Source organism: Colletotrichum fioriniae (genome assembly GCF_027942845.1).
Source record: "Colletotrichum fioriniae strain IMI 355084 chromosome Unknown scaffold_6, whole genome shotgun sequence".
Lineage (NCBI taxonomy): Eukaryota > Fungi > Ascomycota > Sordariomycetes > Glomerellales > Glomerellaceae > Colletotrichum > Colletotrichum fioriniae.
The window spans coordinates 2,019,387-2,032,569 of NW_027076842.1; the positions used below are offsets into that span (position 1 = coordinate 2,019,387).

At 53.4% G+C, this 13,183-nt stretch overlaps 4 protein-coding genes across 4 annotated transcripts; 3 read left to right on the forward strand and 1 right to left on the reverse strand.

The window, feature by feature from the left end:
• Positions 1–301: 301 nt before the first annotated feature.
• On the forward strand, positions 302–813 carry N0V96_005954 (uncharacterized protein; the record flags this gene model as incomplete). Its single annotated transcript, XM_065757537.1, has 2 exons — positions 302–687; positions 777–813. 2 exons carry the CDS (start codon positions 302–304, stop codon positions 811–813), a joined length of 423 nt encoding a protein of 140 aa, XP_065613880.1.
• A 3,805-nt stretch (positions 814–4,618) lies between these two features.
• On the forward strand, positions 4,619–6,274 carry N0V96_005955 (uncharacterized protein; the record flags this gene model as incomplete). Its single annotated transcript, XM_053189424.2, has 2 exons — positions 4,619–4,636; positions 4,694–6,274. The coding sequence occupies 2 exons, from the start codon at positions 4,619–4,621 to the stop codon at positions 6,272–6,274; spliced, it is 1,599 nt and encodes a 532-aa protein (XP_053052877.1).
• A 1,034-nt stretch (positions 6,275–7,308) lies between these two features.
• On the forward strand, positions 7,309–9,680 carry N0V96_005956 (uncharacterized protein; the record flags this gene model as incomplete). The annotated part of the gene is made up of 2 exons (XM_053189423.2): positions 7,309–7,935; positions 7,986–9,680. The coding sequence occupies 2 exons, from the start codon at positions 7,309–7,311 to the stop codon at positions 9,678–9,680; spliced, it is 2,322 nt and encodes a 773-aa protein (XP_053052876.2).
• Positions 9,681–11,241: 1,561 nt separating this feature from the next.
• N0V96_005957 (uncharacterized protein) lies at positions 11,242–12,666 on the reverse strand (the record flags this gene model as incomplete). The annotated part of the gene is made up of 1 exon (XM_053189422.2): positions 11,242–12,666. The coding sequence occupies one exon, from the start codon at positions 12,664–12,666 to the stop codon at positions 11,242–11,244; it is 1,425 nt and encodes a 474-aa protein (XP_053052875.2).
• Between the last annotated feature and the right edge of the window lie 517 nt (positions 12,667–13,183).

The following is a 13,183-nucleotide window of genomic DNA, read 5'->3' on the forward strand; positions in this document are numbered from 1 at the left end:
ACAGGTACTCAAACCTTTTCGGAGATAATGTTTTTGATACCTATAACAAGATGTCAACCAGCCAGAATGTGTCGAGTCAAGCTGTTCTTATAAGTTTACCCTAGTGAACCGTTATGGTCTTTCTCCTGCTTTGACAGCTATTAAACATCCAACCCACCGTCTCATCACCCAACTTCTACTCGTTCATCTTGTCCTCGTCGTCCTTTCTCTCAATCACCCTATCTTCAAAACACATACCAATCCTAGAACACATCGCCCCCTCACTCTTCAGTTCGCAAAATACAGTTATATCGCCTACAAAATGTACATATACAATGTTTTCGACGCGATAGAGAGTGCCATCGATGCATACGACGGCAAACTATCAGACTACTACTTCATCAACCAATGCATGCGTATCATTTGCGAGCTATACGGAATGGTTCTCCTCGGCATCATGGACTATTCCCTCGTGCTCCTCGTGCTTCGATTCGACGCCGAGGAGCAGCCGTGGCGCACACTCGGCCACGACCCCTACGGATTTATCTGGTCCAAATACACCCAGGTCTACGACGTCGGCAGTATTGAAGATTTTGGCACGCAACAGGCTGGCAACAACGGAACCATCCACGGCTTGGATCTTCTGAACGGCACAACGCCTGGTCAAGAGCCAAACTATAGGCTGGTCCTGCGCAGATACGGCAAGGGGTGTTGTGGAGGTATCCTTGGGCAGTATGATGGGTGGAAAATCTTTGGATTCTTTCTACACTATGCCATACATGATTTTCGCGCTCTAGCCTCTACGAGATTCGCTCTAAGAGAAAGAGGCATTGAAGACTCGGAAACCGCCTTGGAGCATTGCATCATATGGGCTTTGTCGCTCGTTCCCACGTTCTTCAGCGGGCAGTCTTACTACGATAATCCAGTGCAATCAATAGTTTGGCTGATCCTGCTGGAATGTATCATACAGGCGTTCGCCGTGTTAGCTCGCTCGCGATTGGAAGAGGAAGAAGAGGACGAATGGTAAAACAATAAGGGCAACGAAAGCCCGCTGATGGAGGGACATCATGCGAGGGATGGAAGGGACTGATAAAGGGGCGATATCACCAACACTACAGGGAAAGGGGTTGAACAAGAAAACGAAGTACTCCATTCGCTTGTGACTTGCGGCTGTTCTGCACTCACAACTTCTGGGGAAGACCAAAGAGTTACGAAGATTTCATGCGGATCAAAGTAATAGGAAGATCAAATAACGTTATGATGAATGAGAAGCTTCTTCTAGTTTGTGTGATAAAGTCCCTGCTTCCATAAATTGGGATCGCGTGCATGACCTATCAGTGATATTCGTCGATATAATAGCCATTGCCGAGACGTCACTGCCCAGATGAAGATAGGGATGCTGTTGCCGGGGTCGACGAGAGGGAAGGTACTGTATACCTTTCGTTCACCATGATGAGGCTCGGCACGAATGCCAGCTGAACCGTGTCGGACACGAGGAGCTGGGAAAGAGGTGTCAACATGTCGCAAATCGCAGTTGTCGCAGACGTCTGCGGACCGTGGAAGTAGCAGTCGTCTCCAGATGATCATAGCCAGAGGTTTAGGCAACTACCATGCTTTAGTTATATGCATCCGGAATGAATGTGCAGATATTGAGCAAAAATACATACCTTTCGATGAGTCCTTGCCGAATGTTTGCTCCATCAGGCATGTTGAGAAGAAGTCGCGGAAGGGATGACATGGTCAGTCACTGCCTCTAACGGCTAGATACCTGCAATGTCCGCGTCAAAACAGCAGGACCCAGCAGCAGTACCAGCCAGACTGTATCAGTTCAGAATATTGGAAGTAGGGAGCGGCATCCCTGGGTCTCAAAGTCGGAAGGTCTGATTCTGTTCCACGAAGCCCTTGACCAGTATATTTACCCATCCTCTCCCCCCCTCTCTTCTCTTCTCTTTTTCTTCTTTTCTTCTCCAGGGAGGTCGTCTATCATTCACTACCGAATACAACAAGCGAGCCGCATAGCGATACACACTTACACCTATACTTACAACATGGACCCCCTTTACGTCATCCTCGCGGTACCGGTCGCGGTCGCCTTCTGTTTTCTCATCATACTTCAAAAATCTCTCCGACGTGGCTGGACAAGACTCCGCCCCCAAGTCAACGAATGGGCAAGTCTGGCCATGGTCGCGCTTCTGGAGGCCTTCAAGAAGGGCATTGAGGACGCCCTGAAGGAGGTCTTCAAGGGGATTATCTTGACAATTCTACGAGAAATGACGGGCTTTCCGAAGCCTTGTGCCGCTCAGGGCGGTGCAGGTGGACGTTGCCCTGATGAACCCTTCGTGGTTCACAGAAGGTGTCTTACCCGACGGTACCTTCACCCGACAATCTCCGACGCCCCGGTCCTTGGGCTCCAGCGGGGGACCTTACAAATTATGTGCTCTCTCGGGAGCTTCCTTGACGACATGTTTTCTTACGACATCTTACATCACGGCATCTTGCTTCACGACATCTTGCTTCACGACATCTTGCTTCACGACATCCTCCGCATTGGCATCTTATATGACAGCCTCTTCCATCATGGATCTCTTACCGTATGTCCTTCCATCACAGGATCTTCTAGGACGACGTCTTTGGTCAAGACATCGCCTGCCATGGTTATCCCCTATCACGAATTTTCCCATCACTGCGTCTTCCCGGCATCTTGTACATTATCATCTCTCAGCCTGGATCCCCTATCACGCCGTCTCTCAAAGAAGCATTCTTCGTCATGGCTGTCTCTTATCGAAACACACACATCACGGCATCTCGCACAACAGCATCTTCCATCATGGGTCTTCCATCACGACGTTTTCTCTCACAACATCTTTCGTCATTGCCGTCTCCTATCATGACGCTTCCTGTCACAACATCTCACGACATGATGTCTTCTACCAAGACGTCTACACTGGCTTTTCTCATGTCATCGGCCCATGTGTCGTGACGAAGTCATTGTACTCTATTCGGCTTGTCCAAGGTCATTGCCAAAGCTATCCGTCATGACTTTGACCCACGAGCCTGTCTTCCACCAGATGACCGACTGATCACTTCGTCTCAACAACTTCCTTGTCAAGAGTCTGAACACGAAGATTTGTCATCTATGGGACGCTGTAGGATGACTATCCTTACTGGCTGTCGTGGTGTCGGTCCCTCCCGGACTGTCTCCAGAAAGCCTGCCAACATCAGGATCATCGTCGAATACCCCGGGCCAGACTGGACTTCGGGACGAGAAGTCGTCTCTTCATCCGTGCTCTTGAAGTCTAAGTCTGAGGATGGCTATCTGCAAGCTGGCACACCAAGACAGTGGTATGGCTTCCTTACCTTTGCTCTTGGTTACCTGAATACGCAGCTAACGTCTTCTGCAGGTTCTGGCCCTCTCAGATTATGTCTGTTTTCCAGTATGGCTCAGTTCATGTTGGGTGAAGCTGTTCTCCGTAGCTGGTGGTGGTGGTTCGGGTCACATGCTCTACGGGTAGGTCAAGTTCCTGAGTCTCTCTGTTCAACACAGCTGACAAGAATTTGAGGCTCTGGAAGTCTTGGCCAATCAGGTGACGCATACTGCTGGAGCTGTGTCGAAGGTGTTGATGCCGCCACTGTCTCCTTCACCATGGGTTGCTTCTCTTTGACTATTCGTCATTGCAGTACAATCAACCATGAGCGGGTGGGGCGCGCCAGAAAGCACATGGGGGTGTGTCAGTGCGTGTGACAGCCGCTGGAAGGAGCATCAAAAGGTGGTCAGAGCTTCCCAAGTCGCTGGTTCCCTCTGCCAAGTCTTGCACCTCCTCCTCCAAGCACCTGGAACCCCGCCATGCCCGCCTCTTTTGCAGCATCCAAGGTGGCTGTGCAAGCAATCGACACTTCAACCCCTCTTACTGAACAATCAAACTTCAAGTGACGAATCCACTGAAGAGAGAGTGGATGGGGGGCGAAAAGGGGTCCATCACTTGTCGTCGAGTCTCCCATCAAACAAGGTGTCGTTGGGTGCAAGGACTGGGAACACCTTGAAAGTCAACAGTGGCCAATGACGTCGCTCGCCGCCCAGAGGCCTCTCGGGCACGCACCAGCGCCATCACCAAGCTAAAGCACGGCGCACCACCACCAACAGCTGCTTTAAGCGCCATGCAAGCTGTTGCGACACACCTGCAATCCAACCATATTCGCCCTCACTACACCCCCGGTCCTTGAATAGACAGAACCCGGCTCGTCGTCACAAAGTCTCAGAGCACCATCCGAAGTGCCACTCACCTTTACCGTTCCTTGCGATTCCTGCTTAGAGGTTTCCTGCTGGCGAATAGCTATTGCAGTTCCCCTACGCAGTCGTCACTTTGTCTGATCGCTGGCGTCCACCTACCAACCAGACCTTTAATCCTCCGGACCGCAACTCGCTTCAACAACTTCCCTAGCAGACGCTCTCTCCCACTTGCAAACCGAGCCCCTTAGACTCTCTGGACCCCGCGGTCTCTCACCAAAGTTCTCCACGACATTTACGCGCCAGTCGCATCTCGAGACAACACCATCCAAAAGCAACCATCTTGTACGAGGCCCGACCTGACGTAACCAAGATCTCAACTTTCTGCGCCTCTTTTGCGCACCCCTCTTCACCATGGCTTCGGGACACAACGTATGTCCTCCAAGATGGAGACAATACTGCGACCGCCCTCACTGACCTTGAAACCAGGACCCCAAGCTCCTGTACGCAATCAACGGCGTCCAAGCCTTCCACATTTCCAATGGCAAGGAGGAGTCCCTCACACCCGCTGGGCCCCAGACCTTGTCGCTGTTGATGGTACCGACGTCTTCACCGTTCACCGACGCAGACTCCCCCGCCGAAGATTTCTACTTGCACCTTCATCTACCTCCCGAGCTCGACCTTCCTCTTCCCGCGACGACACAGATCTACCACCAGCCGCCGACAAGCTACCTCATTCCAAGATGGGATCTGGGACCAGACAGTGGTGCTTTCACTCGTATCGAGTTCCCCGACACTGGTAGCCGGAAAGGACTGCAGGAGGATGTCGACACCTTCGAAACGATCCTTGCGCAATGCACCGCTTTCCTCGAGCGAGCCCCGCCACCAAAGACCTCATCCAAATCGGCCAAAGCTGCCGCCGCGGCCTCCGCATACCCCTATGATGACCCCGTTACCGATCGTCCCTCTGCCAAGTCCAGAGCTGCCGCCACCGACGGCCTCCCCGCCTACAACCCGGCCGACTACCAGCCCGGACAGGGCTATGCTCCGGGAGCCCACAGCTCCCAGCACAATGGCGGCCGGATTGTCCTGATTGACGAAGAAGACGGAAGTGTCATTGGGGAGCTGACTGAGAACTACCAAGTTGTAGAGGAGCTGGGCGTCAAGCCTGGAACAAAAGGTAAGTTTGGCGGCACCTCGGCCGAGCTTGACTCACATGGCATGCTAGATCCGGTGGAGATTACACTCCCTGCCGACAACAGCCAAGCCATTACCGTTCAGCCCGTGTCGCAGGAATATCGCGAGATGATCATGCACCCATCGTACAAGAAGTCGTTCTTGGTGTCGAACGCTTCAAAAGCGTCCCGACTCATTGTGACATCGTCGGATCTGATCACAAAGGGTTTGCAGTCCTCGGCCGACAATTTCACAAAGAAGACCAAGGCGACGACCGAACCCGTGACATTTACTCCTGCCGCGCACGACCGTGTACGACGCATCAACCAGTTTTCCACCAAGGCGGCTGGTCTGTCGGCGACCACGGTTGGTGCGGTGGGCAAAGTGGCCCAAAATCTGGGCGCCACCCTGGCTAGAAAGAAGGATGGCAGTGGAAGAGGATACGATAAGGATGGCAACCCCATTGAGGGTTACAAGCCTGGCCTGCTGAACAGAAGCTTGATGGCGTTCAACACTGTTGCGGACGGCATCGATCAAGCAGGACGTAATCTGCTGACTGGCACCTCGTCTAGTGTGTCACAGATGGTGGAGCACCGTTGGGGCTCCGAAGCTGGCCAAGTATCCAGGAACATTGGCGGCGGCTTCAAGAACGTTGGCTTGGTGTACATCGATGTGACTGGTGTATCCCGCAGAGCAATCCTGAAGAGCGTAGCAAAGGGTATGGTCGTCGGTAAGGTAAAGGGTGGTGGACAGATCATCGTCGGAGGCGGCGATGGCGGAGCAGTGGGTTACCTGGAGGACCAGAAAACTCGCAAAGACGACCAGAGTGATACGGCCAGTATGTACACGGCGTATGAGGGCAATGGCAAGCAGCCAGCTGGCAAAAGGCCGTGAGTGTGCATTGGAAGATAATTGTTCTGAATGAAATAGATGGGACTCGAGGACATTTAAGAGGTACTGGGTGCAGTGTTGAAAGACTTGGAACGAAGGGATGGATGGTGGGCCACAGTGCAGTTTTGTCCAACCAGTGCGTATTCAATACGAGTAAACGAAACCTAGGTAGCCCAATCAAAGAAACTACAAGCCATTATTAGAGTGTACTGGCCGCGTTTGCAAATTAGAGAATTCCCACCCTGGCTGAAGAGTGTTCGTTCGGGATAAGCCTTGGACGGGTAAGACGGAGTACACATTCAATGCCGCCAGGTGCTGGTGTGCCGGAAGCCATCGGCGATTACATAACCATAAACATCTGGTCACGTGGACCCGCAAACGCCTTGCCGGGTCTCACTGTCTCAGTGTAGCCACTTTAGCCCGTCCGGTCGCGTCAAATCGCGCTTTCCTCCCGACGCCCACTTCCATCAATGCGACTACTGTGATATTGGAAGGGATCAGTCCTTCAGCATGGAGCCTCCTTGACGTCGGTGCTGTTTTGTTGTGGCTCGCGCTCTCCTGTTCCCGTCTGAGAAAGTGAGAGATATTGGATTTCCTTTTGGGTTCGTGCTACGATACCTTAGTTCTATGCAGCTCAAACAGATCAGGTAATTTATCCATTTGCCAACCATACATCACCTGTTGTTGCAACGCAGCCCAACTCTCCCCGTCTTTTGCTTCCTCCCGCCGACCTGCCCCGCCATCCCGCCAGATCCTGGACGACACCCACCCGGCGATTTTCCTCTCCGCCGTGTTGCCAACCTCCATTCACCGAGAAACGAGTAAATGTGTCGCTTCGAGCTATTAGGCGCTTTCATCTTACTTCTCCGTGACTTTGGCGAAAAGTCAAAGTCCAAGAAGCCGCCGCAACCACGTGAAATGTGCCACATCCTCCTCTCCTTTGTCTCTTGCTTTCAACTCATGATCGAACCCCTGTCTGTACCTGGCCCTCGACTAACACCTCGATTCTCTTCCCTCGCTAGAAGCAAACAGCCGGCATGCTCCACGAAATCCTCCTCGCCCTCTCTGGGCACCCCTCCCCTCTCCTCCGAACCGACAACTCAGATCCCAATGCGCTATCAACGGCAATCTCACCACCGGAGCGCGAACTCCTAGTCACCGCCGCCCACCTGAGCAACCTCCACGTCAAACTGCAGAGCTACACCGCCCCCATCGCCGCGGAGCACCCATCTACGATATGCCGCGCCACGGCCACCGCGATACAGTCCGTCCACCTAGCCGCTTTCCAGCGCAAGGTCCTCGATGTCGAGGAGACGATACTGCGCAAGGACTCGAGTCTTGTCGGTGCCTACAACATTGTGCCATTGACGGCCGTTGTGGGGGAGTTTTCCGAGTGGACGAGACGGATGGAATGGTTGTGGGAGATTGTACAGTTCATGCTGAAGAAGCAGCAAGGGCAAACGTGTCGCGGCGCACAGCTGATTGACAGGCTGAGGAGTGAGCTGCAGAGCGGTTATGTCGACATCGAAAGGACGGCTATGAGCCTCGTGTCCGTGGCAGAGACGGCGTGGCTGAAGCAAGTTTCTGCTTGGATCCTCTACGGACGATTGCCGACCTTTGGAGGGGAGGACTTTTTCGTGCAGAAGTCGGAGGGAGGTGACCAGGTATGTCATCGGCAATGGATCAATGTGAGGTTCGTGACTGACCGCGACAGGAATACATCTCGGTGCCGGCTTTTCTACCCAACTTTGTAACCCTACCAACGGCATCGTCAATGCTCTTCATCGGCAGGTCCCTCAACCACGTCCGTGTCAAGGGCAGCGTCGAATCTGGCCTACAAGGCCTCGATCACCTGTCTTCACAACTAAAAGAGCTATCCGCTTTAACCTACCCTCTCCACACGGCGAGCTTCTCGCGCGCCATTACCTCGATTCGCCTCACACTCTCACGGACGATCTTGCTCAAGCTCCTGCCTCTCACCAAAGTTGTTGAGGCGCTCCAGGTCTTGCGAGAGTTCTTCCTCCTTGGCCGGGGCGAATTCGCCATGGCTCTGACGCAGCAGGCTGATGAGAAGCTGCGGAGCCGATGGAAGAGATCCGACAATCTCGCGTACGAGAAGCGAGAAGGTCTTGGCACCTTTGCTGTCAAAGAGGGCGAGGTCGCCGCCGTGCTGGCCAAGACCTGGGCGGCCATGGGCTTGATGCAGGGGCAACACGCTGACGAAGACGAGGGGTTGGAGATAGCGCGGGAGCTTCTGCGGTTGACTCTCACAAAGTCCAAGCCGGCAGTGCCTCTCAAGCTCGAAGCAAGCGTGTCACGGCCCACGACGAAGACCCTGGCCACGACCCCTTTCCGCAACCTCCTTTTATCAGTCCCCGTCGTCTTGACTATGCAGATTCCCTCGCCCATGGACATGTTCCTTACCCCTTCCGACTTGCAGATCTATTCCACCATCAACTCATACCTCCTCTCTATCCGCCGAGCGCATATTCGTCTCACTGAGCTGTGGAAGATCACATCCTTACGCCGCCATCATCCGGCACCCCCGGGACCACCCGCCGGAAGCACCCGAGCAGGGCGCTCTAAGGTGATACTACTGCGTCAGCGCTATACGCAGCGGTCCAATGCCTTGCGCAGCGCCTGGGTGACATGCAGCTCTGCGTTATTCTTTCTCTCCGAGACGGAGGCATACTTGCAAACAGAAGTAGTGGCTGGGCTATGGGACGGCTTTCACGACTGGCTGGCTCCCAAGAAAGAGACGGACGGCATTGAGATGGGGCCTCCTGGTTCGTTAACCAAGGCGGCATCGAAACCTACAGCAGAAGTCGAGGCAGAAGACGAAGACGACGACGATATCTGGCTAGCAAAGAGCACACCAACAACCAAGTCACCAAAACCAACAGAACCCACCACGACTCACGACCCCCAGAGTCTCGCCACGGCCCACAGAGCCTACCTCCGCGCCCTCTCCACCCGCCTTCTCCTCACCTTTCCCACCTACACGGACCCGCTGTACAACCTCCTCACGCACACGGACCACCTCGTCGCCCTGACGCAGCGTCTCCACGCCGTCTGGACCTCGATGGACCTCGAAGCGGACGCGGGCGTCGTCGACGCCTTCGTGGACCTCGAGATTGAGGAGAAGGAGGTCCGTGCCGCCATCCGCGATGTGGAGAAGCATGTCAAGGACGGCATCCGCGACGTGATTGCCGCGTTGCGGAGCCTGGAGGCGGACCCGGCGGCATTTGCGGACGAGGAGGAGGGCGGCGAGGAAGGGGTCCTGAGGGAGGAAGGGGAGTATGTCCCGCGAAGGGTCGGTGGCGTGGAGAGGTTGTTGATGAAGCTTGATTTGGCGGGGTGGTTTGGTGAGAGGAAGGATGATTTTGGGTTCGTGTTTAGTGAGTACTGAACGCGGCGGATGGATATTGGCAGAAAGAGCGAGCATTTGCAACAACATGCGCACCTACACACACACACACACACACACATGCACGTATGGGATGAATGGAGCCTAGTGCCACCCTAGCAAAGGGCAGCAGGTTTCGTGGAACCTTTCAGGCTCCTCGAGATACCCCTAATCCGATGAGGATCACCAAACGAGGGTGTCAAAGCATGGGAGGAGTAGCACGACGATGGAAAGGGACATACCGTCATAAATCCGAATCTTGCAAATCGCCCTAGAAAAACGGGGAACACAAAACACCCATTCATCGCACTGCGCGGGGAGAAAGGGGGGGACATTTGCAAAACTACGATGGTGGTGGTGAGATGTCACTCCTCTTCGGCTCGTCAAGCGAGGAAGAGCGAGCTTTTCCACAATACGCCTTTCTTTTTCCCATTCTCTCTTCTCTTTCCCCTTCTCACCTTGACAAAAAGAACCGTGTTTCGTGCAGCGGTTGTGGGGTGAGGTGGGGTGATTTCAGTCAGTCGGCCGGCCGAACGGGGCCCAGCCAGCACTTTTTGGTTACCGGCGGGACGGACCGGGGGGAACGTCATGGGCCACGCCAGAGCGGAGCTGGTGTCGCCAGGTCCGGTGTCGTGAGGTAGTTTGCGTGGGGGGGTTTTCTCGGGTCACTTCCCCCCAGCTGGGACTTGGCGTCGTACCGAAATCTCACGATGGGGAGTGGAGTTGTGTGGTGTGACATTGACGATAGGTACCACTCGTTCACTCACGACGAAAAAGCTTCAGGGTTCTTGTCCATCGTGTAATCAGGCTTGCGTGAGGGTGGTTTCTTCCTTCTCCCATGTTTCCTTAGCATCGAGCATTAGCACTGGGCGTTGAAAATAGTCCATGGTCATTGTTGGTCTTCAGCCATGCACAATGAGGTAGTTTGAGCAGATCAAAATCGGGGCAATGATGCATCTTTGTGCCTTCATTCATATTTTCGAAATACCTAATCCAGAAAGGATGAGGTTTCGAAGGTAGTCGTTTCAATTCGTACAGGGCTTGCTTGCTTGCTTTCGCAATTCATCCAATTCATCCATTCCATCCCAGCTCTTGGGGGGTTTCCAATCCAGCGCCTGTTTGATGCATCTTCCATGGAAGGAAAAAAAGTAAGGAAATACATACAGAGAGATAAATGCACACACTCCAAAGGGAAAAAAGAAAAAAAGAAACAAAAAAGGGGGAGTCCAAAACGCAATTCCAGTCCATGCTGTGAGCGGGAGGAATTGTCCCCATGGTACCGTATCCTGCCCATCATATCCACATTGCTGTCATCTGTGTGTTGTGTGCTATTCTGTTCTGTATGTGCTGCGCATAATCCGCTGCTCGTGTTTTGCTCCCTTCTTGGAGTCTGTGTAATTCGATCTCAAGTCGATTTGGAGCTTCCATCCGAAAATGTGCTTGTTTTTGGTTCTTTTTTCTCCCCCGCAAGAGATGAATGGAAATTCCGTAATAAAGTGGTGGTTTTTTGGTTTCCAATAATGAAAAAAGAGTTGATCAGAAAATGACGCCTCCTGCTTTCATCTCAATAAGTCGAAATCGGACGTTGTCGCAACGGACTTGAAGCTTGATCAGAAGGGCGGCGCTGGAAAAGGTGCTGCATAAAGGCCTTTGGGCCTACATGCTCGACGTCGACAGACCGGGAGGTCATGGGTACTGGAATGCGAGTAAACTTCTTCGTTTGCCAGCGGGTCTTGATGCAGTCGTCAACAAGGGCCATGAGGCCAGTGGCGATGATCACATCGGCGACGTCGGTGACGGCATCGAGAACGCTGCGGTCACTGATCCACATGTGGCATGGGGGCACCCAGCCACCGGCACTTTCATCCTCAATGACCTGGTTTGGCGATCGTGTCTCGGGGACAATGTGCGCAACGGCATCGCGGGCGTCGTTGTTGCCGTCTTTTACGAGGTGGAAAGAGACAACACCGAGGTTCTTGTCAGTGACACGCTTCCACTGGTATTTGTGGCCCCACCAGTCAAACTCGTAGCGCTTGTTGTTGGCACCGCCGCGGCGTGACACGTCGACGCGCGCATAGTTGGAGAACTCGAGCTTCATGGTGTTGCTGGGAACCGGTTGAGCTTTGGATTTCGTTTCAAACGAGGCTGAACGCTTGAAACTTGCCGCCTCGTCGCCAAAAGTGCGCATAGACGAGGAGCTGGACTGTGGGCGTTGCGAAGCTCCGTTCTTGCCCTTGCCTCCGAAGATTGAGCCGCCCGAGTTGGTGCGCGATAGAGGAGGTCTTCTCATGGAGAGGGTCTTGATGGCGCTTGAGACGGATCGCTGGAGGGTTGGTCGCTCTTGGTTGTTTTCCTCAACGTACTTGCGCTTGGAGTTGCAGACTTCGCGGCCAGAGTCGCGGCAGTAACGTCGAAGCGAGAACTCACGCTTGCTGAGGTCGTACATGCGCAGGTGGAAGAGCTGGATGTTGAAGGGGCGGCGACCGGGGGCGACGGTGTCTACTCTGAGATTCATATTGCCGTCCGGGGTAAATTCGTCGTGGCAAATAGATAACCTGTTCATGGACGGGAACAGTTTGCCAAAGTCCTGGGGTGTGGATGGCCGGACATCGGTGTCGATGATATCGCGGTAGTAGGTGGGCAAAGGCGGGATATCGCGGTGCTTGTCGAAGTTGTCTAGTTCGGCTTCCCGTTGAAGCTCAAGCTCATCTTCGTCGTCCGAAGCCAAACTTGAGTCGAAAGTGTCGACGGAAGATCTCAAACAGTTACTGGTGGAAGGGGATATGTCTTCCTCGTAGACAGGCGGGATCTTGTTAGAGACGGTTCTAGCTTCTTTGACTGACGACGCTTCGGTGCTCGCATAGTAAGAAGTAGGTGTTGTGCTCTGTGATTCATACGTCTCGTACGAGTCGCAAGATTCGCTACTCCTGCGAAAGTCTCGACTACTTGTCGAGCTCTTGGAGCTGTTTTTCCGATATGAATGTGACATGGTGATGTATGATTGTGTGTTGTGATGGATGAGCCGGAGGGGAGACTCGAGGTTGAGAGAGGAGTGTTGTTGGAGTTATACAATGTAGTAGAGCTGTGTCTGTATGCCAGGATTGCTAGGGGAGGGAGCAAGGCTTCATATAATCCAAATGGACCAAGGCCTCTGAGAAAGTGAGTTGGAAGATTGGGCTCTAGAGATTGGGGGAAGAGGGCGTGAAGTATTGTGCAGGTTGGTGAAGGATTGGGCAATAACGTGTGTTTGACGTGAAGCCAGGGTGTTGGTTTCCGATGAGGACCTGAGGCGATGGGGCCGGTTGGATAAAGCAGGGGGTGTATGATTCCGAGGCGGTTGGGAGCAGAAAGGAGTTGAGATGTGAGAGTGATTAAAAAGTGAGTATGGTCGAGAGATGGTGGATATGTTACAAGTGCAAGAATATAGCCATCAGGCAGGAGAGCAATCCGATGAGAGCAATTAAAAAAAGTGCAGAGACGGAAAGAGTAATACGTGATGCTGGGGG